This window comes from Gekko japonicus, unplaced genomic scaffold (genome assembly GCF_001447785.1).
Source record: "Gekko japonicus isolate JY-2015 unplaced genomic scaffold, Gekko_japonicus_V1.1 scaffold258, whole genome shotgun sequence".
NCBI classification, from domain to species: domain Eukaryota; kingdom Metazoa; phylum Chordata; class Lepidosauria; order Squamata; family Gekkonidae; genus Gekko; species Gekko japonicus.
Genome location: NW_015164190.1, coordinates 618032 through 639742, shown reverse-complemented (window position 1 = coordinate 639742; position 21711 = coordinate 618032). Strand labels below are relative to the sequence as shown.

General features: G+C 43.8%; 1 protein-coding gene across 1 annotated transcript in view; it reads left to right on the top strand.

The window, feature by feature from the left end:
* The first annotated feature begins 1424 nt into the window (after positions 1-1424).
* Positions 1425-21711, top strand: part of AKR1A1 (aldo-keto reductase family 1, member A1 (aldehyde reductase)) — a 35867-nt gene continuing 15580 nt past the window's right edge. Inside the window, exons 1-2 of the mRNA XM_015408273.1 lie at positions 1425-1505; positions 15724-15819. Of these exons, the coding sequence (XP_015263759.1) occupies positions 15730-15819 (90 nt within the window). The 5' untranslated portion in view covers positions 1425-1505; positions 15724-15729. The remainder of the gene's footprint in view (positions 1506-15723; positions 15820-21711) is intronic.

Genomic DNA, 21711 nt, shown 5'->3' with positions numbered 1-21711 from the left:
CTATTTTCCAAGGAGTGATGGGGCCGGATGCCCTAACCTTTTTTTTTTTTATGTTGAGCTTCAAGCCCACTTTTGTGTTCTCCTCTTTTACTTTGAGCAAGAGACTCTTTAGGTCCTCTTCACTTTCTGCCATTAGAGTGGTATCGGTCCCTGCCACACGAGGAAAAAAGTCGGGCAAAAGTGCGGCTTTTAAAAACCGCACCAAAATAGGCATGCGGCGGCGGGATCATACAGATCCCGTGAGCCGCGGCGCAATTGCTCCCCGGCATGATCAGATGCCAGGAAGACCAGGGAGACAGCGACGGGAGGCTGCCGAACTGCACATGTCTGAGCATGCGCAGTTCGGCTAGGAGCCGGAGATGCGCCGGCGAAAGGACGCGCCGGCGATCCCACAGCCGGCCTTGATGCGGCCTTGCCAGAAGAACCACCTCGGTAGGTGGTTTATTTTTGCTGCATGTTTTGGGCGGAAGGGCCGGATCGGGGACAGGTGCGCAACGCTTCCCAGATGTTGCGGTGGAATCGCGCCCGTTTGCTGCTCCCCTGATCCGTCCCTATCCTGGCGCAAAACCTCTGTGACCGGGGCCATCGTCTGCATATCTGAGGTTGTTGATGTTTTTCCCAGCAATCTTAATTCCCGCGTGTGATTCATCCAGGCCAGCATTTCCCATGCTTTTAGTCTGTCCCCTTATCTTGGCAATTGTATTGATGTGGAGTGCATACTCCTAAGCTACTAATTCCAACAGGTATTTAGACATAGCTCTGTAAGTACCTGGATTACTCTAGGCTCTGAGACTAGATCTGTGCTCTTGCAGAACAATTTTAACTGCTTGCATTAGGGGCCATAACTACTGTACTCCTGGGCTATTTTATTCCCTTAAAATTTGCTGTGTCCTGACCTGGGTAACCCAGGCTAGCCTGAACTGGTTAGTATTTGGATGGGAGACCACCAAGTAATACCAGGCATACTACTCAGAGGCGTCTGCACTTCTCTTGCCTTGAAAAGCCTACGGGGTCGCTGTAAATCAGCTGTTTCTTGACGGCCCTTCATACACACAAAGTTTGCTGTTAAACTGTCAAAAATGAATTCCAAGAGTGGAAAGGGGTTGATCCTGAATGAGACGGAACTGCAGAAATCTGCTTGTCCCTAACGTTCAGTAGGAAGTTTTTGACGTTCATACAATTTGTCTTTTACTAGAAAAATTGCAAGATGAAACATTAGACGCCACTCCAGTCTTCCATGAGTCCTTCTGTCGGATGTTCTGACACATTAAAAAAATACAGAGAAACCTTTAGAAATGTAATGGCTGGCTCAACTCATGTATTAATAATAGAAGAAATACGGCAGTTATCGTTAACCCCCCCCCCCTGCCCACGTGGACTGGGAAATCCGAAGAATGATCTGCAGTTAAACATCAAACCCGGAAACGGAAATATAAAAATCGGAGACGAGGGGTTTGTATCTGCAGTTTGAACTCTGCTAAGAAAAAGGAGAGTCCGGGCAAGTGGTGAGTGATCTGATGTGGATTTCCCAAGGTTAGGTAATGTTGGCGAGCTTGATTTGCGTCAGCGAAGTTTGCATAGTCAGGGGTGGAGTAGAAAGAAAAGCAGGACTGTGTCTGAGTTGGGGGACGTGCCGTAGGATCCTAAACAAGATCAGTAAAAGAAAAACGGTTAAATGCAATGTGCGTCGCTAAACTCTGTGCAAGTGTTAGTTTGTAAGTTGAAAGTGGTTTCAAATTTGCTTCCGGGTCCTAAGGCTAGGAAGTAAGCATCTCTGACTTCTGTGCGGATTAGTACGTGTGCATTCTCCCTTGGATGCAAGCCCCATAGAAATAAGTGGGATTTACTTCTGTGTAGGATCGGGCTTTGCCAATAACTGTGGCAAACTATGGGTTCGTTCAGTATAACACATGATCGTTTATTTGGCCATGTATAAAAAAAATAGACGTGTACATATTTACAGATACTTGATTATGCTTTACAGAGTAGGTATAATTGTCACTTTTGCAGGAGAGGCTTATTACCCATAATCTCTTACTACTGATTAATGTGTTGACAGTGACACTTGAGAAATGCTTGGTTATGTATGAATGGACAGCCCATTTATTTTAATGAAAAGGTAAATGGATGATTATGCTCTTCAGTTTAGGACTGGTGTGCAGTCTCTTCTGTATATTGAAATAAAGGTTTTGCAGTGATGTTCTTCATGGTATGAACTGTAGGGAATGTATATTTACTCCTCACATATGGGTAAAGTTTAGTGTTGCTTGCAAACAAACTTTATGGTAAATAATAACCATCCCCTAATTAGGAGTGTGGAGTAATGATTTGCATTTTGAAGTGTTCGGATTTCCTGAAGATTTGCCTGAGCAAACCTTATTTTTATGGATATTCAACATGGCTTTTCCTTTGGAGTAGTTAGTTACAGTAAAAACAACAGCCCTGTGTCACATTAAAGACTAACCCATGCTTTTTGTTTGAATTTAGTTCTTTTAATAGCACTGAAATTAAAGAAGAAGCTGTGAACTAAACTGATTGAAGTTGTACTTTCTTGAAATTTAACCTGATCTGCATGCACTTAAACAACAAAGTTAGAGTCCAATGGCACGTTTAAGACCGACAAATTTTTATTCAAGATGTGAGCTTTCGTGTGCATGCTCATTTTGTCAGTCATAGTTGTATATATAGGGGTGGTATATATAGAGCCACCCCTATATATACAATTATTATATGTAATTCATTAATTCAAGTTGTTTGTTTTTAAGTCAGGAAAACCTTGGGAAACATGAGATCAAATCCCTACTACACCACAGATTTGAAGTGACTTGAGAAGATCACTACCTCTCAGCCTAAATTAACCATCTATAAAACATGAACAATAGTGTTTATTCGTAGGACAATATGGGTACTTACTTTTGAATCAATATTCACAGAATTGGGCTAGATGCATTGCCATTGTTTATAACTAACCCAGTTTACATGCAATTAGACTCCCTTAAGTACATGCAGATCAATTTGGGCAGCTGTGTTGGTCTGAAGCAATACAACAAAGTTAGAGTCCAGCGGCACCTTTAAGAGCAACAAATTTTTATTCAAGATGTGAGCTTTCATGTGCATGCACACTTTGTCAGACGATGAAATGGAATTACATATAATAGTTGTATATGTAGGGGTGGCTCTATATATACCACCCCTATATATACAACTATGACTGACAAAATGAGCATGCACACGAAAGCTCACATCTTGAATAAAAATTTGTTGCTCTTAAAGGTGCCGCTGGACTCTAACTTTGTTGTATTGCTTCAGACCAACACAGCTGCCCAAATTGATCTGCATGTACTTAAGGGAGTCTAATTGCATGTAAACTGGGTTAGTTATAAACAATGGCAATGCATCTAGCCCAATTCTGTGAATATTGATTCAAAAGTAAGTACCCATATTGTCCTACGAATAAACACTATTGTTCATGTTTTATAGATGGTTAATTTAGGCTGAGAGGTAGTGATCTTCTCAAGTCACTTCAAATCTGTGGTGTAGTAGGGATTTGATCTCATGTTTTCCAAGGTTTTCCTGACTTAAAAACAAACAACTTGAATTAATTTGGCTCCATGGTTTGAGATTCCAGGCCTAGACCTAGTGGTCCTGATTTGATTCTAATCTGGATTTATTAGGTGCTGTTGACCAGGTCACTAAAAGTCTCTACTTCCTATCTGTAAAATGGAAGCAGTCCTAAATGATCTCATAGTGTTGGTATAAACTGCAATATGATAAACATCTCTAAGCCATGTAGTATAAAAGAAAAAAATTATGGGCATTGCCTAGACCAAATACAGAATATATCGTGTGATCTTCAGACCATAATGTTATTTTGATTAGGATCACTCCCACAGCTGTAGTGCACTGATAATATACTGCAAGAATACAAATGAAAACAAAATAACCGATGTTTTGATGCATATGTGTTATATTCTATTTTTATTCCATTTGTATTCTTGTAGTGTATTATCTATACACTACTGCTGTGGGAGTAATCCTGACTCGTAATAAATAATGCGTATCAGACTTTAACCTTTGTCAGGTAAAGCAGGGTGAAACTGTTGGTATCAAGTTACTTATTATATATGGTAACTTGCCCATGGATTAAAGTTTTGCATTCAGGATTAATGTGTCTCATCTAAATTGCAGAGCTGAATACTTTGCTGAGTCATACCATTCAAAATTTATGGTTGGCTGGATACAAGTTGTGAGAATGTGTTGTATCTTTGATGAAAGCCGACATTCACACTGGCTTTTCTTTTTCCCTGTTAATTTCTTCTCTGAAGAGTTTCATTCTGTACCTTTCCCAGAGTAAATGCTTATACACAATATAACAGTAGATCTCAATGGAAAAAAATGATGGTATTAGACCTCTGTGCATTGACTTAATCAAGGAAGTCTCTTTACTTTAGCTCCAGTAAATTATCTTGCAACAATAATGAGACTAAAGTTCAATCCTACCAAGTTCCAATGAATTCAGCTATATTTCCTTCTTACCAGATGTGCTTAGGATGTCACTATAAAGAGTAAGGCCCATTTAATTCAATGAGATGCTTCTGAGTTAAAAGTTTCAGGTTGCACAGCTATGTAGTGAGTCTCCCTGAATAAAACAGTATTGTGAATATATAGTACCTGTCTTGCGGCACCCGGGTCTTGAACCACTGAACTACTGACCTTCCACAGCCTGCAGTTCAGCGTCTTAACCACTTGAGCCACCGCAGCTCCTAGGAATATATAGTATGATGCTTAAAATGTAAGCACTGAAGCCTGATCTATGGGTATGATCTGACCAATGATCCAATTATAGTGCTCAGAAGTGGGCCCACTTACTTCATCACTACACTACACTACAACTCCTATATTCTAAAATATTTGATTCCGTGGCCTATAAATGAAGTCTTTATTGCAGTCGGGGTTTGACAATGATCTGGAGAAGATTTTTCCTTCTTAGAATATGCAACACTCAGTAAAGAGGAGATACCTTACAGTTTTCTATTCATCAGGCTTATGTCATAACGGATTTTCCCTCTTAACAGAATCAAATATATAACATGAGGAGTTTTAACATTAGACGAGGGAAGTGTAATTTTCACCTCATCCTAATTGTCTGGCCTTTTATTTATTTATTTATTTATTTATTTATTTATTTGCCATCAAGTTATAGCTTATGGCAACCCTGTAGGATTTAAAGGCAAAAGATGATCATGGCTTGCCATTGCCTGCCTTTGTACATTGACCCTGATACTCTTTGGAAGTCTCCCATTCAAATACTAACCAGGGCCAACCTTGTTTAGCTTCAGATAGATTGGGCAATTGTCTGGTGAAGGTTGTATTTAATTCAGGAAACTGTTTAATGGGACGCTGCTAAATAGCTGATCCAGCAAAAGCTGAGGAAGTGGACAGACTTCTGCATGCATAATTTCCTTTCACAATGCAGTTTCCATAGCAACTCTTGGAATATGTTGCAAGACACTCCTCTGATCAGCTTCTTCTGCTGTAATCAAAATAATCTTCCAAAACAGATATAGTAAGCAAATAGAGAGCCAAGTGGATCACCTTTATCCAGTTTAAGGCCAAAATCCTGTGCACACTTCCCTGAGAGTAAATCCCATTCAATTCAGTGGCATTGAGTTCTGAGAAAATACCTTGGGATTGAACTGTAAGTTTATGACGATGTAGTTTACACAGTAAGTACTGGAAGGGATGGGAAAGTGAATGTTAACTCCTGATATCAATAAAAATGAATTGAGGGGCTGCTAGATCTTAAACTTTATGTGAATGTGGTTCCATACCCAATCCTTTTGGCGCTGCTCAGTTACTTCTTTTCCAAATTCAGCTACATGTAAAATTATAATGGAGTTATCTCCATGTCAGTGAATGTTAGCCCATTGAAGTTAATCAGATATCAGTGGTGTTTTCCCCATGACCTTTATTGTTTTAATAGGAATTGATCTGCCCTATTCTTTAGTCTGCACATTGCTATTAAGTACCAGATCCTCTAACCCTGAGTCTAATTCCCAGAAGCAATTTATGTAACTGTCCTCCCAATAAAGCTGCATCCGTCTTTGTGCTAACTCTAGCTAAAAGCTTTCATGCTCTCCATTTCAGATTCAGAATTTCTCCCTGGAAACTACACAATGAGAAATGGCACTTATTCTTAATATTGTTATAACACAGTAAACATGTTGGTTTTTTTACTTAGAAAATAAAGTCCTATTTAATTTGCTTTCTGGTTTAAAATACACATAGGCACTCCTCCACTCCTTGGAGGGCTACACTTTTTTTACTTTTAAAAATCGCGTGTTGTTTTTTTTAAAAAAAATCAGAGTTCAAAGAAAATAACTGAAATCCTGAGGTTTACAATCCAAAGAACACATACAATGAGCTAAAAACTGACGGACTGCTTTGAGCAACCATAAGACAAATCCATTTCAGCCCTTCAGCCCAGGCCTTGAGCTAGTGGTGGAGGCAGGGTAAAGGGCTCAGCCTTTCTAGAACTCCATGATTAATATTGAGGGACGGCCTTCGTGACCCCCTTCTACAGCTACCACCCACTGACAAAGCAGGGTAGAAAATCTTATGAAAGCTGGGGGGTGGCAGGGTTAAATGTCAGGGGTGTTGGCAGTCTATACACGACAGCAGCTGTACATATATATATTTACAAAGTAACTGTAGTGTAAATTCAAGCCTGATAACTGGCTGAAACTGTGAGGCAAAGAGTTAATTTGCCAAAGCAAAACTCGCCATCACTGGCTTGCTCAGTCTCTTAAGCGCTCACTGCAACCCCTGCTAGGGGAGACTGGGGAAGGAGTGGCTGGAATATGGCAGAAATGCTCCCCAGGAGGACAGCTGTGTCCCTGAGGTGTGAGGCACTGGCACTAGCTTGATGGAGCTCTGGGCTGTTTCACAGCTGCCCACTGGCTGTGCAATAATGTACAGATAAACCTTTCCTTCTGACCCCGGAGCACAGTAAACATGTTATGAAAATAATTGCAATGATAGCAGCTTCACTGCACTGCCTGGATGTTGCACGTAAGATGAGAAGTTATGATGATTACAAGAGAGTAGCACGAAGAGATTCCACTTCTGTTTTCCATGAACAACAGCAGAAAAAAGCAACAGGGTACCTTCTATAAAAATTGAGATTGTAACAGAGAAAGAACAGCAGACTGACAATGATGTTATCTGGAACCACTGTGACACCGGTATGCACAAATGATAGTAGCTGTCACATTTAACTAGTGTGAAACCACCCTGAGTTGCATTTTTTCAGAGTGATAAAGTACCCCCTACCCCTAGCCTGGACAAAGACCAGGGTCATTTCTACACAGGTTATTTGTCTTGAGTACAATGGTGTCGGGAAGCAGGGTTTTTTCCCTCCTGCTTCCCCACAGCTCTGTGGTATATTTGTGCACCTCATGGGGTTTTCTGGCTTTTCTCTCATCTTTGTCAAACATGCTTTGCTGTGAAGTTCTGGGAAAGATCACAGCAAAGTCTGGGTGGCTACTGGATAGATAGGAAAGTTTGAATTTTCCTGGGCTTGCCTACATGGTAGCCATATTTCCTAACCCTGTCATTGCAGCTGCCATTTCTTCTGCCACTGAGGGCTTGTTTTCTTTTTTAATTGGCAATTTAGTATTGTTATATCATCACAACTGTGTCTGAGGCTTACAATATCCAGACCTGGAGCTGTGCATCACTGCACTATGGGACTGGCTCCACCAATCTGTAGCTGCATACTTTGCACTGAGGAGTAGTGGCTGAAAAGCAAGAGTATTGGGGACCCAGAGCTTGATGGCCCTTTGCTTTGCAGAGTAGTCTCAGTGCACAACCATAGCACTCCCTGCCCCCCCCCCAAGAAGAAGAAGAAGAAGAAGAGATTGGATTTATACCCTGCCCTTCACTTGGAGTCTCAGAGCGGCTTACAAACTCCTTTCCCTTCCCCTCCCCACAGCAGACACCCTGTGAGGTGGGTGGGGCTGAGAGAACTCTGACACAGACTGCTCTTTCAGGAACAGCTGTGCCAGAGCTTGTGACTGACCCAAGGTCACATCAGCATGTGCAAGTGGAGGAGTGGGGAATCAAACCCGGTTCTCCCAGATTAGAGTCCGCACACCAGATTAGAGTCCGCACACTTAACCACTACACCAAACTGGTGTAACAAAAAACATTACCATAATATTTATTTGTATTTATTTATAATTTAAATTTATAGACCACCCTCCCTTGAGTACACAAGGCTCAGGACACTGAACAACAGCAATAAAACAATCTACATTATACATCGTAATAAAAACCTGCTGCTAGTAGTATAAAGAACATCTGCATTGCAAAAGAAGAAACCGTAGTAATGATTTTGTGTAGTTGTCTGCTGGTTTTTGTAATATTTGTTTAGTATTCTGATGAGAAAACTCTGATACATTATCATTGGGGGAATGAACATAACTTGCAGGACTCAGGTATCTTGAGAACTTTACAAATTCCAGCATACTTGTAATGTGCTCATGTATTGTTTGGCATTTTTTCCTGTTTAAGTCAACATACTTTTTAAAAGAAAACAAAAACAAAGAAACCCAGCGTTGTTGCTTATACATTTAAATTACTACTTACCAGAGGTCATTTCGGGGGGATCGCGGGGGATCGCAGTTCCCCCGGGTGAGGTACGGGGGGCGGGGCACATGACGAAGCCCCACCCCCTGCTTCCGGCCGCCCCGCTTCCGGCCCTCATTCAGCCAGGAGGAGGCAGGAGAAGAGGGAGGGGAAGTTGCTTCCTCCCTGCCTCTCCCCACCCCTGCCTGCCTGGGGCCAGGGAGGGCCTTTGCGGGGCTTCCTTGCACTCCCGCTGGCCTTGCAGGTCCACCACCGGGCCCCTCATGGGGCTCGGCAGTGGAGCTGCAAGGCCGGCGGCGGCAGCTGGGACCGTTGGGGGCGGGGTGTGTGGCATATGCTAATGAGTTATGCTAATGAGTTCCCCTAGCTCTTTTTCTATGAAACTACCCCTGTTACTTACTATTCTTGATATAAATGGAGTGCATGAGTGTTAGCCATGATGTTTGACAGGAGAACAGGAAAGTAAGCTATTTGATGTGGGCAGTAGTCTGCAATGTGAACTAAAAGTTGTCAGCTAACCAGGATTTACAAGATTGGCTTGCTACCAGGCCTGTAAAAGTAACCTGTCCTGCAGACATCAGCAGGTGAATCCTACAAGATTTGTATATTTTTTGTTTATGAGGTTAAGAGTGAAAATCAGGTATAGCTCCAAAAAGCTGCTTGTTATGAAATCGGCCTTTGCCAAAGCAGTGGTCAAAGCCCTGGAGTTTTATGGCTGTCTGAGTCTTCAGGACATGATTGATGGGTACAGTTCTTCAAACACCAAACTGCAGGTACAGGCCTGTCAGCCTGTCTCATATAGATTTCCTCACTGAAATGCACAAGCCTATAATCTCTTCAAACTGAAGTACAGGTTGGGTTTTGGAGTTAGTATATTTAGTTCCTTGTGCGTGATCCTTTCTAAACTCCAGCCCACAGAATCTTCCCCCCCCCTTTCTGAATGAAACAAGTTCTCCTAATTTGGACAAATTAAACTGTATCTCTTATTCAAAGAAAATCTATTGATTGTTCCCATAGGCACAACCTTTTCCCTTCAGACTGGGTCTTCAGTGATCCTCTAAATACACAGCAGCACCTCCCCCACTCCCAGTAGTCTGCAATGTGAACTGAAAGTTGTCAGCTAACCAGGATTTACAAGATTGGCTTGCTGCCAGGCCTGTAAAAGTAACCTGTCCTGCAGACATCAGCAGGTGAATTTGTGGTATTGGGATGAGAGATACCAGATGTTCTCGTTTTAGAGGACATGTCCTATTTTTTAGTGTCTGTCCTCCTTTGGGCTCTTTTTAAAAACTGGTGAAAATGTCCTCTTTTTGGGTTGGAAGGTTAGGAATATTACTAGTTAGTAGCAAGTATCGCAGCTTAAGTAGTAGAGTATTTAAAATGAGATTTGTCATAGTGATCACTTGTTTGAAGTAGTCAGAAAATATGTCCTCCTTTTTGCTTTTTCAAATATGGTAACCCTAGATGGGCATTATTGACCACTACTGTCTGTGTATCTGGCCACTGTTAAAGCCACATAAGCTGTTTGCCTATGTTAGGATTGCAGTCCCATCTGTAGATCACTGAAATCTTGAAACAATCCCCATTTAGGAAAATAAGGTTTTCCTCCATTTTTTAATATTTGTTTTTATTGAAGATTTGTACTATATACAAGGTAGCAGACCCTGCTCCAGTGACGAAGTGTCTCAGCTCCAGTGACAAAGTGTCTGGAACAAGGGAATAAACAGACGAGTTTAGCAGATGTGTGAGTTCAGCAGTAGGGTGAGGAAACCAGGGCACTAGTCTCTCCACATCCCTAAAAGGGTAAGCACACTTTCCACAAAGTTTTATAAAAAAAGGGGATTAAAAATAATAAAAAGGCAACGATGAAGATAGAATGCCAGCAGGGGTTTGGGGGTATCCAGTGTATTGCACTGAATGTAACATGTATACTGTCTGCCAACTGGACCAAAGTCATGTGTGTGTGATTGGTGCAAGGAGCTCCCAGTTCTCAGGGAAGGAGTTTGCACCCTTGAGGCCAAGGTGGTTGACCTGGGGAAGCAGAGACAGTCAGTTAGGCACACGGATAAAACTCTCGGGGACTTTAGATGTGTCCCACTCTGAGAATGGCAGCCCCGCCACAGTCAGGGAGCATGAGGGTCAAGGGGAAACAGGCCATCATGCTTATGAAAAGGGGAATGTTCCCTCAGAAGGGACCCCATCTTCAGTTGGTGAACAGGCATTCTTTTTGCACCAAGGAACCATCCCTGGACAGGGAGAGAGGGGGGTCTCTTGGTAGTTGGTGATTCAATTCTTAGGCTTGTAGATAGATGGGTTGCGAACCCATGAACTGACCGCATGGTGACTTGCCTGCCTGGTGTGAAGGTAGAGGACATTATGTATGGTCTAGATAGGCTGGTAGACAGTGCTGGGGAGGAGCCAGTGGTCATGGTACATGTTGGCATCAATGATGTAAGGAAACGTAGTTGTGTGGTCCTGGAGGAAAAATTTAGACTGCTAGGCAGGAAACTGAAGGCCAGGATCTCCAAAGTAGCTTTTTTTGGAAGTGTTGCCTGATCCATGCTGTCATGACCCCCAGGGGGTTGCCACCTTCAGCTGCCACCACTCTGGACTTCGGGTTCCTTGAGAAGGCCCAGAGTACCCTCCCAAGCCCATCCAAAATGCCCCTTTTAAGCTGAGAAAATATAAGCGTGATGACCAGGCAGAGAACATAAAACAAAGGGTTTATTAACACAGTAATGGGGCATTGAAAACAAGACAAGGTGCTTAAAATATATAACAGTGGTTTAAAGGCAAAATAATCAAATATAATGCGACTACCTATTTCACTTAACTAGTTACTGTTTCAAGGCCCACAGCCCTCTTATACCAGGCCTCCTGCCTGTACTCACTCTGTCCCAAGTGAGGGATCTTTTTCTCAGACCAGACTGTCCCCTCAGTTTAGCTCTGTGAGAGACAAGACCGCAGAAGAGAAAGAACACCATTTTCCACAGCCCACAAAGCTTAAGTTCCATTCCCTCACACAATCTCTGTACACTCATTGGCTACAACCGTTGCTAAGCATTGTGGGTTTTTTAGGCTGTCTGCTCTCCACTCCCACACAGGCCTCGAGGCCTTTCTCCCAGGCCTGCATAGATCATGACACATGCCCAGGGCCACCTAGACAGGCACAAATTAGGAGTCTCAGTGCATGGATGTGATGATGGTGTAGGGAGCAACGGTTTACATTTGTTAGGCACTGGGATGCTTTTAGGAACAAGCAGGATCTGTACAAAAGAGATGGCCTCCACTATCCCAAGAAGGAACCAGGCTGCTGGCACTTAAAATCAAAAGCATGGCAGACCAGTTTTTAAACTAAATCTTGGGGGAAAGTCAACAGGAGATGAAATGTCTCTGGTTCAGAATGGCTCATCTCTAAGAGATGAAGGGGCAACTGTTACCATTCTAGAGAGAAGTGGATTAGGACTGGCCACTGAGAGGGTGACAAACAATATTGACTGCCTGACAAGGGGCCACAGGAGGAAGGTTGCAAGCCTAACGTGTCTGGGAAATTATACATGTCTATATAAAGATGCTAGAAGTGTTGGAAGTAAAATGGGGGAGCTGGAATGTTTAGTGTCAGAGGAGAACATAGACACTGTGGGCATTTCATAAACTTGGTGGGATGAGGATAATCAGTGGGATACAGTGGTTCCTGGATATAAATTATATCTGAAGGACAGGGAGGGAAGGGTCAGAGGTGGAGTGGCTCTGTACATGAGAGTGGGTATACAGTCCAGTAAGATTGAAAATGTAAGAGAAATAGATTTGCTTACAGAAATGCTACAGGTGGAAGTAGTGTGCCCAAAAGGAAGCTTAACTCTGGGAGTTTGTTATTGCCCACCAGATCAAAAGTTAGGGGATGATTTAAAAAGAGCAAAAGAATTCAGGAAAGCAGCTAGATGAAATAATTGTGTCATAATAGGTGATTTAACTATATATTGATTGGTTAAATTATTGTTCAAGTGAGGAGAAAGAGATTGGGTTTCTAGATACTCTCAACAACTGTGCCATGGAGCAGATGGTCACTGAACCTACCAGGGGGGAGGCGATCCTGGACTAGACTGTCTCTCCCCCAGACCTCAGAACGAACTAACTTATCAACTGTCTTCATTAACTGTCAAACCTGTAACTGTCACTCTAGACTGACATCCATACTCCTCCAATCATTTTTCACTTCCAAAACCCCTCCCCCTTTCTGCTAATCACCAATCACACCACACTTGCCTGTTTCAACCACTCTAGACTATCTCTCACAGCCATGCAACCAAACGTTTAAAGCGACACACACACATATAAGACAAGGAATCGTTACAAGCTCTCTCAGCCCCACCTACCTCACAGGGTGTCTGTTGTGGGTAGGGGAAGGGAAAGGAGTTTGTAAGCCACTCTGATACTCCGAGTGAAGGGCGGGGTATAAATCCAATCTCTTCTTCTTCTCTTCTTCTTCTTCTCTGTATGTCAGAAAGGGTATACAGTCCAGTAAGATTGAGACTGTAAGAGAAACAGATAGTGAGTCTAAATGGGCAGTTTTCACAGTGGAAGGTGGTGAGCAGAGGGGTACTGTGGGGCTTGGTACTAGGTCTGGTGCTCTTTAACAGGTTCATTAATGATTTGGGGTTGGGAATAAGCAGTGTTGCTAGCCACCGAGTCTTCTTCCTGCTAACAAGCAGAAAGAGTCCCGACAGTGAGACTGAGGAGAAGTCCTGCTCCTTGAGCACCCCCACCCCCACGCAGGCCATGGCATGACAGCCTTCACTTTGGGTGGAGGGAGGAGGTGCCATGGTGGCTTCTTCTCATCATCTCCTCATCAGGGTCTTTTTAAAGGATCTGTTTGGCGGCAGCTGGCTGCTGTGCAGCCAGGGAGTATGTGCCTTTAAAAAAATGTTAGAAACTGATTTTAAAATATTTTTTGATGGAAATCTTGTGGTGCTATCCCTTTAAGGAAGGGGCAGAGCCCCCAATAGCCCCACTATACTTACGGGCCAGGCTGACTGGGATATGGAAGCAGCTTCCTCCTGGGACCCATTCTGCACATCTCAGGAAGAAGTATTTTCCCTTACTTTGACTCTGTGTGATGTTCCTTGGGATAACTGATGCCTGAAGAACCCACCTCTCACATCTCTCATGTTTCTTAACATGGTCTAGTTTGGGAATGGGGGTCTTGCAGCTGGGAAGAACAAGCCCTCACAGAGGCTTTCCCCCTCAGAGCTGCTATAGGGCACTAAGACCCTTCTGGCAGTTTTGAAAGGTGTTTACGCTGTTTTTCACTTTTAAATTGGGAATTTAATCCATACTGTAGCTCTCTTACTGACAAGCACACTGATCTTTCCCCCTTTTTAGTTCCAAAACTGCTTCTGTTATTTTTTATTTTTGCTGGGCCAAAGCTCCTTGAAATGGTAACAGAATTTCCCTAATGGTATACTTCATGCAGAAATTGTTTTTCTTGCAGAGTGAAGGGCCAGGCCAAAGAGGCAGAGGCATTAACATGAGGAGATGAGCTTGGGGAGGGGATAATTTAATTCCCAAATAGGTTCATTGTATGAGGTGACTTTGACCTGGTATCCTGAAATCAAGTTATTCAGGAGTTGTGGCTGATATAGGATTAATCCTTTTTAAAACAGCAAAACTGTCATCCCCATTGTCTCTAAAAACAGGCTTTAAAAATATAGCCACTTTTTAAAGGTTGTATATCAGGATTAGTCATAACCATAGGTTTCAAAAATGATATTATTTGCATATGGATCCTTGTTGCAGATGTATGAAGACAACTCAAAAGATCAAGCTTCTAAGTAGGACTACAGCAAAATGGACGGGAATATTTCCAGTGCTCAAGAGGCTTTTTGCATAAATTAACATACTTATCAAATGAATATCATAACTGTGAATGCTAATACTAATTGATTTATTTACTTTATTTATAGTTTGCCTTTCTCACAGAGCCTCATGGTGGGTTACACAGTGTACCACTAATACTAGTAATAGAACAGTCCTTTCAAGTTTCTTACACATGTATGAAACTCTCAGAGTCAGTGACATTATACTAGTATATCTATTTCTTGAGTGTTGCTCCCATGTGTGGATATCTAAATCTGTGGACTGGGGCCACCGTGACACTAAACAGATCCTCTTGCAAATTTGGGGACCTTCTTGGTTTACAGAAAAATCTGAAATGTTAAAAATTTAAAAAAAGCATTGGGGTGTTAAATCCCCCCCCCAATGCAGTTACCTTCTTCAGAGTTATCTGCAGTGGATGCTAGGAGCTTCTCCAGGCCTAGCCACAGTGGCAGCGGATGCCAGAAGCTGCTTTGGTCCCAGAACAGCTCCCAGATTGCTGCAACTGGGCTTGGAGGCCTGGAACTGCACCAGGCCCAGTGCAGCTTCGAGACCTGCAACCAGTGTTCCCTCTAAGCTGTGGAGTCCCGTGAGCAAAAATTCTACTTTGTGAGCTACTGGCATGAGAGCTGTGAGCGAGCGATTTGGCTCCTGCATCAATTAGTTGGCTCTGGAGCCCTCCTCCCTGAGCTAAGACAAAAATCTGTGAGCTGGAGGCTAAAAAACCTTGAACACTAACTCAGCTTAGCAGGAACACTGCCTGCAACTGCTGTGGCTGGTAAAGTAAGGAGTGGGGAGAAAGAGAGTTGGGAGTTAGGAAAAAATTGACAAGAAGGAGAGGGAGGGAGGAAGAAAGAGGGGGGATTGTCAGAGAAGGAGAGGGAGGAAAAATAGAGGGGTAGGCTGACAGAGGAGGAATGGGGGCAAAATAGAGAGGGGTAGGTTGACAGATAAGGGGGGGGACAGAGAAACGGGAAGACTGAAAGAGAAGGTGAGGGGAGAGAAATAGAGGTGGGAGACATTAACAGAAGGGGGGTGAGGAAGAGGGGGGAACACTGTTAGAGAAGGGGGGAGAGGGAAGGAAGCAAAACAAGTTTCTTACTGGTCCTGTTTGTACAAATACAAGCAGATCTACTGTAACATCTGTCCTATGATATATGGTAGCATCCTGGTTAATTTTTAAAATCATATTTGCATTAGGTAAAGATGTCTTCTGAATCCCGCTATGTTTTGCTTCCCACTGGCCAAAAGATGCCTCTTGTAGGATTGGGTACTTGGAAGAGTGACGCTGGACAGGTAAGCTCTGTTTTGGATGGAGGAGGGAATCTAGAATTCTGTTCTTACCATTCAAGTCCTGTATTCAAAAATACACAAATTCTGTGGTTGTGCAAAAGGCAGATATTGGATGGCCAAGAACAGTAGGCCCTGGGCAGACATAATGCTTCTTATTACAGTTGTCCTGTGGGCTTGTGTCCTCCTCTCTTCCACACTCTTCTGCCTCCATCATGGTGTGGCAATATATCAATAGATGGCTCAGGACATGTTTTGCTTGAAGTTAAAACAACAACAACACACACACACACAAACCCAAGGTGGTCAAAATTCTGTAATTAGCTGATTGATAATGTTCTATTCTTTAATGGTTCTCCAATATGACAGTTGAGGTATGATATCTAACCCTGTTTAATGGTAGGCTGGGAATGTGCTAATAGTTATCTTTAAGTAGAGTTGGAAACCCAGCTTCAAAACCTGTAAGAAAAATTATGCAACTATTCTTAGAAAAATCTCAAAGTTTCTCCTGCAATGTTCATCTTTTTCACTAATAGTCTTAGGTTGCACACTTGGAAATACACCCCATTGAATAGTTTGTGGCTTACTTCTGAGTAAGCATTGTAGAATTGGGATGCTACTTCTTAAATTCCTAACCCTCCCAGTAAGGGTTCCAGACCGACAAACGTCTTGCTAGTTAAGATAACTTATGTGGCTGGTGAAACACAGGGCATAAAGTACAAGAAGCTACTGAAGAGTATTTAAGTGGGAAGTGGGCTACTTTGCCCTTATTGGTGAGTGCCGCATGAGGCCTGTGCCTGCTTTCAGCACCGCTTCTTGACAGGACCTTTTGGTTGCTGCTCAGCAGACTCTTACAACTTCTTGTCCCACAACTCCTAAGCTCGGTGGGCAGCTTGGGCAGCTGGAGACTTTTGGGGGGGCTATAAGAAGAGTAATGCTGGATCAGACCAGTTTGGTTCCATGTAGCCTAGCATCTTGTTTCATACAGGGGCCAACCAGATGTCTCTGGTAGGCCTCCAGCCTGAGCATATAAGCCATACCCTTCCCCTGTTGCCCCATCCCAACACTGGAATTCAGAGGGTTACTGCCTCTAAACATGGAGGCTCCATTTAATCATTGTGGATAACAGCCATTGCTAGACCTATCCTTGTATTGCCTAATCCCCTTAGCTAAATTAGTGGCCATCACTACATCCTGTGGCAATGAATTTTATAGGTTAATTATTCTTTGAGTGAACAGTATTTCCATTTGTCTGCGTTCAATATAACAATCCTGTCCCAAGAAGAAATTTATAGGGAAGGGCCTTGGTGAAGAGGACTGAGACAATGAGCATACTATCTAAAATAAATAAAATGCAAGCTAGTAATCCTAACCTGGTTTGTGTTTTCCTATACAATCCAGAGTGACTCGCTAGTTGTGTCAACTGCTTTACTATAGTTTTAATACTGCTGCAAGGCAATTAATCCATAATAGTTCAGTGGGACTACTTTGGAGTTGGTGATTGCAGATTATTGCCCCTGTGGTGGACTGCCCTTTAAAAGATCATAGGCGCTGTGTAACCAGGTAATGGATTATGAAGGGGTAATGCCTCACAGAGCCAGAGATCCTTGAGTGACAGGCTGCTCAAGGGGATTTGATTGGTTAACATGAGTTGAGCAGAGAGGATCTTCAGAACTGAATGCTGAGGAGAACTGAGACTGAGTCTAGCCTTGACTGAGAAGAGTTGGATGCTGGTAGGGTTTGTGTTTAGCCCTGACTGAGAGCAGTTTCACATGAATGGAGAACTGGGAAGGTTAGCAGGAGGGGTGGGTAGATCAGTGAAGACTCCCATTTGGGCCAAAAAAAGGGATAGATCTACTGAGGCCCCATTCACACGGGAGGTTTAGGGCCGGAAGAGGGACAGATCGGGGGTGCAGCAAACGGGCGCAATCCCACCGAAACATCTGGGAAGCGGCGTGCACCCATCCCCGATCCGGCCCTTCAGGCTGAAAATCCACAGTGAAAACAAACCACCTACAGAGGTGGACCTACCAGAAAGGCCGCGGCAAGCACGGCCGTGGGATTGCCGGCGCGTCCTTCTGCCGGCACATCCGAGGCTCCTGGCCGAACTGCACATGCGCACACATGCGCAGCCGGCTGCCTCGGTCTCCCATCAATGGCTTCCTCCCCGGCATCTGATCGTGCCAGGGAGCAACGGCGCGGTGGCTCAGGGGATCTGTGTGATCCCGTCACCGCGTGTCTCTTTTGGTGCGGCTCTGAATAGCCACACTTTGGCCGTGTTTTTTTCTGCCGTGTGGCAGGGGCCTGAGAGAAGAAATCCCTTACCCAGTTAAAAAAGGGCGATAGCTCAAAGAGTGGAGTGATCCCTGGTATGGTGTGTTTAGATACTGCCTTCTGAAACCCAAAGAGTCAGTAAAACTCAATAAAGTGTACTGCCATTTTAGTGAAGAACTTTGGCAACTAGATAGTGTATCCCTTTCTTCTGGAATCCAAAAGAGACAGTTAAGCTCAAGAAAGTATACTGGAGTGTTTAGGAAATACTGAAACAAAAGCCTCATCTTAAATATTCTAAGACTGCGAAAAGCTTAAGTTTTTGTGTCTATCTGCATCATATACTGTTCAGCTCCATTCTTGATCTGTAACAAAGAAATCCTCATGCAGATTGTCAGGTAGCAGGATGTGGCTGTTGTGCACCAGGATCTAATCTGTATGAAGGAATTTCCTTGGCCTCAGATTGAGGGGTGTGTGGTGGGAGTTAAACAGCACCCTATTCTACAGCCTCTCCCCTGGCTAGGGTGGCCAGGTCTCCCCGGCAGGGGATTGCAGGGGTAGGGTGGCCAGATCCAGTAAGAGTGGCAAACTCTAATCTGGAGATCCGGGTTTGATTCCCCACTCCTCCACATGCAGCCAGCTGTGTGACCTTGGGTCTGTCACAGTTCTCTCAGAGCTCTCTCAACTCCACCTACCTCACAGGGTGTCTATTGTGGGGAGAGGAAGGGAAGGAGGTTGTAAGCTGCTCTAAGACTCCAAGTGAAGGGTGGGGTATAAATCCAAATCTTCTTCTATGGATCATCATTTCTTGGTTTGGAAATGAGAATACTAAATGAGAATACTCTTTATTACTGATCTGCTACATAATCATACTCATTAGTACATTTCTTATTCACAAAGGCACCATGTCAAGATTTCAGGCAGGGAAAAGGTGATTTGATTGGGTATTGCTAGGAATGCCAGTCTGCAGGTGGGGGCTAGAGATCTCTTGGAATTACAGCTGATCTCCATACCACAGTCATCCGTTCCCCTAGAGAAGATGGTTACTTTGGAGGGTGGACTCTGTGGGGTTATACTAGGGTTGCCTGGCCACTGGCAGGGGATGTGGGGGTAGGGTTGTTAGATCCAGATTAGGAAACTCCTAGAGATTTGGGGATAGCGCCTGGGGAGAACAAGGACCTCAATAAGGTACAATGCCATAGTGAGGTACAATGAGGTACAGTGTGGTACTGTGAGGTACAGTGAGGTAAAATGCCACCCTCCAAAACATCTATTTTCTCCAGGGGAACGGATCTCTGTAGTTTGGAGATGAGCTGTAATTCCAAGGGATCCCCAAGTCCCACCTGGAAGCTGATATCCCCGTGTTATACCCTACTGAGGCCCCTCCCCTCCCCAGCAGCCCTAGGTACTACATTGATTCTGGTGGGGTCTTCACTTCCCCATGGTGGTGGTGGTGGTGGGAAATTTGGGCTCCTGGTATCTAATGATGAGGCTCCTCAACCAGTAAACAAATTAGTGCCCATTGTTCCTAGTCACAAAGCTTTTGGGTCTGGGGAGACTTCTGGTGCTTAGCAGCCCCTTTAGCCTTCTAACAGATCACTGTTGTGACAACTGTATGGCTAGGAGTGGTGCTCTCATCACTGTGCTGGAGTGCACACTAAACAACCTAGAAACAATATCTTACAATGAAAGGTTGGAGGCTGGGGAAACAAGCAATGGTAACACATTAGCCTGACTTGTCTGACAAGTGGGGGGCCTGTGAAACTTGCTGAGGGATCCCTCTCCTTATTAGTGCCGATTCCCCACACTTGTTTCCCTCCTTACAGCTTTGGGTGGTGGTGGTAAGAGACTTATGTGTGGGGGGAATCCCATATCCCCCTCCATCGCCAAGCTTGGTGCATCTCCAAGCCCCACCACCAACTATTGAGCTCAGCGTCCTTCTCTGCCTCAGCCTGGCCTGGCCTCGCTGTCCGCATCCTCCTCCTCCACAGCCATCCTAGTGACCTCTGCCATGACAGCCAGGTCCAATGTGGCTGCTGTCATACTTTACTGCTGTGGCTGCGGCACTGCTGCCATCCTTAAATGCTGAGGCCATCCCCATGGCCCCCATCACCGCCTGGCGTGACTCCCTTGAAACCCAATCACAGCAGCGGTGCTGTCTGGGAGCTGTTCTGGCTTCAGTGGCCAGGCTTGGAGCAGCTCCTGGGCTCCACCACTGCTGCAGCTAGGCCTGCCAGCAGCTCCCCACCCCCCCACAGCTGGGCCTGCCAGCAGCTCCAAAGCTCTGTTGCTGCAGTGCATGCTCTCTTCTGGAACCTCTGGTTCTCCACTGATAGTCTTTGTGATTTGCAGCATCAAAGAAACAAGATACTAAAGAAGGAACACACACCATTTCTTGCATAAGACTTTTTAGGCCATATTAAATAGCCAGTCCTTACTTTTCTGGGACAGTTTTCAGTCTGTGCTTCTTTTGTGTCTTTTGTGGACTAATATGAAGGTGACATTCTTGCATATTTTTTTCAGTTGCTAGGATTCTTCCTTCCAATAAATAATCACTGGAGCCTCTACACCTGACTTGCTTGCCTTTCATCCTAGCAGAAATTTGTATCTGTAGTGAGACAAGGGATAATTTCAATACATTATTTATTAAGGTTTTAAAGGCAACTGCAGGTCCCCCCCTTCAGTGGGATTCTGTGACTTTTCAGTATTCATCGTGACAAGGGTATGTGCAACCTGAAGTCTGGCAGGAAGAATTTCGCATGCTGTTTATAGTAACTACCCTACTGTTATTTTCAGAATAATACTGTTGGCTATAAACTATTCCTGGGACAAAGGAAAGAAAGATTTTTCAGTTGGTATTATGATGAGGGGGCTGGGATTGCTTTATCATTGTGAGTAAAGAAGACTGGTCTCTCATTCAGATGATGTGTTAGAACATCAGAGAGCTTATGAAACTCTTTATCTATTGCCTAGGCTCCCAATATCAAAAGGAAATTAAATTTGATAGTGAGTAGAGCCTCTAATCTTTTTTGGGGGGGTCTAGAGACCAAAGGATTTTATCTCCCTTTGAGATATTTGGTTCATGCCTTTCAAACATAAATGCAAGAGCTTTATGAGATGAAGGATCATCTAACTATATTTTGATTGCATCTGTATCCTTTGTAAAAATTTGTTTTCTCTATAGAGAACTTTCTTTTAAATTAAAAAGAGCAAGAACAGGACATACCATATCCCTATAAAAGAAGTAATTGAGCAATGCACAACCCACTTTATTTTTAGGCATTTATTCTGGTTTGATTCTATGGGGTTGGACTAGATGGTCTGTATGGCCCCTTCCAACCCTATCATTCTATGTTTCTATGATTCTATGGTGTCCAGCTCTATGCTTGCTATTCATCTGGCTTGCTACCTTGGTTCTCCATCATTGTGTCCTTTCCCAAATGGTCATCCGTTCTTTTACCAAGAGAAGCTTTATCTGCTTTTTAAAGAATATTTATCTTCTGGCTGTCCATACTATCAACCAGGGCTTTTTTTTGTAGAAAAAGCCCAGCAGGAACTCATTAGCATATTAAACCACACCCCTGACAGCACAACTCATTACCATATTTGGCCACACCCCATGCCTTC